The 3,379-nt window shown below is 45.8% G+C and overlaps 1 protein-coding gene across 2 annotated transcripts in view; it reads right to left on the bottom strand.

The window, feature by feature from the left end:
* The window catches only part of foxp4 (forkhead box P4), a 96,876-nt gene that overhangs the window by 26,845 nt on the left and 66,652 nt on the right, over positions 1-3,379 (bottom strand). For both annotated transcript variants that reach the window (XM_023423485.2, XM_087178573.1), the window contains exon 5: positions 3,237-3,362. In XM_023423485.2, the coding sequence (XP_023279253.1) occupies positions 3,237-3,362 (126 nt within the window). The remainder of the gene's footprint in view (positions 1-3,236; positions 3,363-3,379) is intronic.

Raw genomic sequence — 3,379 nt, 5'->3', positions numbered from 1 at the left:
CCCCCCCCCGAGCAACCCCAGAGCAGAGAGGGACTTTATCTCTCACAGATAACTGGTGGAGGAGAAAAATAAATAAATAAAACTTGAGGAACTGCTCATTGTGTATTTGTGTGTGTGTGTGTGTGTTGGGTGTGTTTGTGTGTGTGTGTGTGTGTGTGTGTGTGTGTGTGTGTGTGTGAAAGAGAGTGGCAGCCTGGAACTCTTTGAACAGAGAGGAACTCACAGGAAGGGCAGATAGGTCACTTCCTTTCAGAGTTGGTGCCTGGGGAGAAGAAGTGTGGTGGCAGTGTGTTTGTGTGTGGGAGGGGGCTGTTGGTAGGTGTCAGGGGGGTGTAGAGGAGTAAGCACAGCAACTACTTTTTTACAAAAGGAAAACAGACGGACGGAAAAGGGGAGACACTAATTTTTTCCTCCCTTGAAATGGTTCAACGGAAAAACCTTTTAATATTTGCACAAGTATATTTGTCTACACTCGAACTTGAATGGATAAGCAAATTCTAACGACCAGGGAATAAATCTATAATAAACAAAAAGTGGTTACTATTCTAGTGCCACAGAGAAATTTTTGTTCAAGGTTCTCAGAGTAGCAACTGGCTACTCTGGAGCTTTCAATCATAGCGATGAAACATGCTAAGTAAAATGGAGACTGAAATTTCAATCACTCCATTAAGAGCTGAACAAACTTCATCTGCTGAAGAAGATACGATCAAAAGCCCCACAACGGCTACTAATGGACTTTATGGTATTTGACCAGTTTTTTTGGTCATTCAGCTTGAACACAGCAGTCACAGGTCAGGATATCTAGTCATACGACTCACACACAAGCACAGCTACAGTCCCTGAAATGGACCTGCCACTGTCTCATCCCACATTTCTCATTCCATTTATTCTACTGTGTGTTGGTGTCTGTTGTGTTGTAACTACAGTATAATTAGGAAACATGAATCTCTTAGGCTTTGTCACAAGCAAGTGGTGTTGTTGTCATGGACACAATATGTGTGTCATGCTTACATACTTCAGTTCTCTGAAGTGAATGGACAAATTCTCATTTGATACAGTAAATGATTTATAACGATCAGAGTGTTCAGACTGAACTGAACCTCTTTTTCCTCTCTCTCTCTCTCTCTCTCTCTCTCTCTCTAGCCCTCCTGCCCCCTTTTCTACTTGTCTGTCCATTTTATTTCTTCCACTCCCCCATCTGTCTCTCATTCCCTCCTGAGATATGGCCATGGTTCTTTAAAACACACATTGTATGTGTGTGTGAGTGTGTGTGAGTGTGTGTGGGTGCCTGTGTTCTGTTTACATTAGCTGTGGCTGAGTGGCCAAAGCTAGCGCAGTAACAGGCTGTCAATGTGATTTATGAGCACATCACACACTGTCTGAGCCTGCCAGTCACACAGACCCACACGCGCACACACACACGCACGCACGCACACATACACACACACACACACACACACACACACACACTGTAGATGGACACTCGCAGACACACATACACACATCTCTTGTGATGGTCAGAGTCACTTCATTAAGCTGACTCCTGACCAGTCCCAAATGCACCAGCCACACACACAAACACGGACTCAACACACACATACATACTCTCTCTTTCAGTGCATCACTTCTACGCAGACAAGGAAGTGAAGAGGAATTGCAGAGAAGAGGGAAAAGGGCAAAAAGTCACAGCCGCTCATGCACAAACTGCAAAAGGCAAAGGAGAGACTTTATGGTTTATCCTCCCTCCTTTTTCCATTGTCTTCTCTGTCTCCTTCTGTCCTCTTGTTTTTTCAGTTTGTTAAACACTGCTAGAAACAAGGTGGTTAAGACTACCTGCTTGCCTAATCACTACTTTAAATAGGATCAGTTTATGGGTTCAGAGATAATATGAACTAGATTAGCACAGCTTCATGGAGGTTTATAAACAGCCGGAGGCCTCCAATGAAAAACGTCCTCTGTCTCTATGTCTGGAGGCACCTGCTTGACCGAGAGAGATGCGAGAGTCGACTAAAAAGGTGTGATTGATGCTTCGCAGCAAACTGAAAAACACTGACTGCTGGAAATGGCCTTAGTCATAACAGCTGTATGCAGCTCTGTAGGGAGGTCTATTCCCCCAAGTGTATGTGTTTGTGCAGTGAACCATCACACATCAAACCTCTCCCTCTCTGCATGTATGTGTAGCCGTGTGACCAGTGTTTGCACTTGTCTAGTTGTTACAGGACAACAAACCTGAAAACTGGGACAGTGGCAGAGCTGAGGGAGAAAGGGAAAGCGATTCAGACACCCTCTCAACATGCAAGTCAACCACAACTGGTTTGCTTTGGTCACGGTCGAGTTGGTTGACCGCTGTCGGCGAGGAGTTTGTGGGGGTGGTGGGCGGGTGGGTGGCGAGTCTGCCGACTGAGAGATGGGGATAAAGAAGAGGAGGAAGAGGGGAAATCTAGGATGTGTCCCCTCATGCGTTTATCAGAAAAGTCCCATGAGGTCTTTCTTCCTTAAGTCCGTCTCCTGCATTGTCCTCTGTGTGTTCGGCAATTTTTGGCGAACGAACGGTCATAGAGTACACACATGCACAAACAGGCACACACACACACACACACACCCACTCGTACACACAGGTTATGACAGTAATCTTGTCTGATCGATTGAGATCCTCTTTGTTGTGCCACAATGTGATCCTAGTTGATCCTCTGTTATCCTACTGTACCACAGCTGTGGTTAAACCTGGTGTGTTCATGCATAATTGTGTGTTTGTGTGTGTGTGTGTGTGTGTGTTAGAGAGAGAAAGCGAGAGCAAGGGGGGCTCCGAGTGCTGGCGGGGTTAATTGACAATTAAAAGAGTGGCAAACCCCTCCTACAGAGAGATTTCACCTCAGGCTTAGAGCTGAAGGCATGCAAATGAACACGCTGACAGGGTAGCGTATGGCTTAGCGCAGCACTCCCTCACTGCCTCGACATGGCGTTTTGGTGGTGGAAAAAATGGAAATCCATATTCACTAATCCTTGTTTTGAGATGAGCTTGTACACAAAACAATAAAGTAGAGAAACAGGAGGATGAGAGCAGAGGAAGAGAGAAAGAGAGCCAACGTATGTATCCCACATCCTATACATTCGAGCTTCTTTTTTTTTTTTTCCTTCTGCCGCCTCCCATGTCAACCACTTTTACTGTGTTTAAGGGTACTTGTGTACTTCAGAGTGTACTTGAGCTGAGTGAGTGTGTACTTGGTGAAGTTCACCTCTTTTGCCGCTTGCTTCCCAGCCTGCTGCTGCTGTTGCTGCTGCTGTTGCTGCTGCTGCTGCTGCTGCTGAGTCAGAAGCTGGAGATGCAACTGCTCCTGCTGCTTCTTGTAGTACTCCTGTAACTAGAGACAGACACAGA

Source organism: Seriola lalandi, unplaced genomic scaffold (assembly GCF_002814215.2).
Source record: "Seriola lalandi dorsalis isolate HSWRI2012SDOR001 ecotype SW California unplaced genomic scaffold, Sedor1 jcf7180002054692, whole genome shotgun sequence".
Classification (NCBI taxonomy): Eukaryota; Metazoa; Chordata; class Actinopteri; order Carangiformes; family Carangidae; genus Seriola; species Seriola lalandi.
This window is presented reverse-complemented; position numbering and strand designations above follow the sequence as displayed.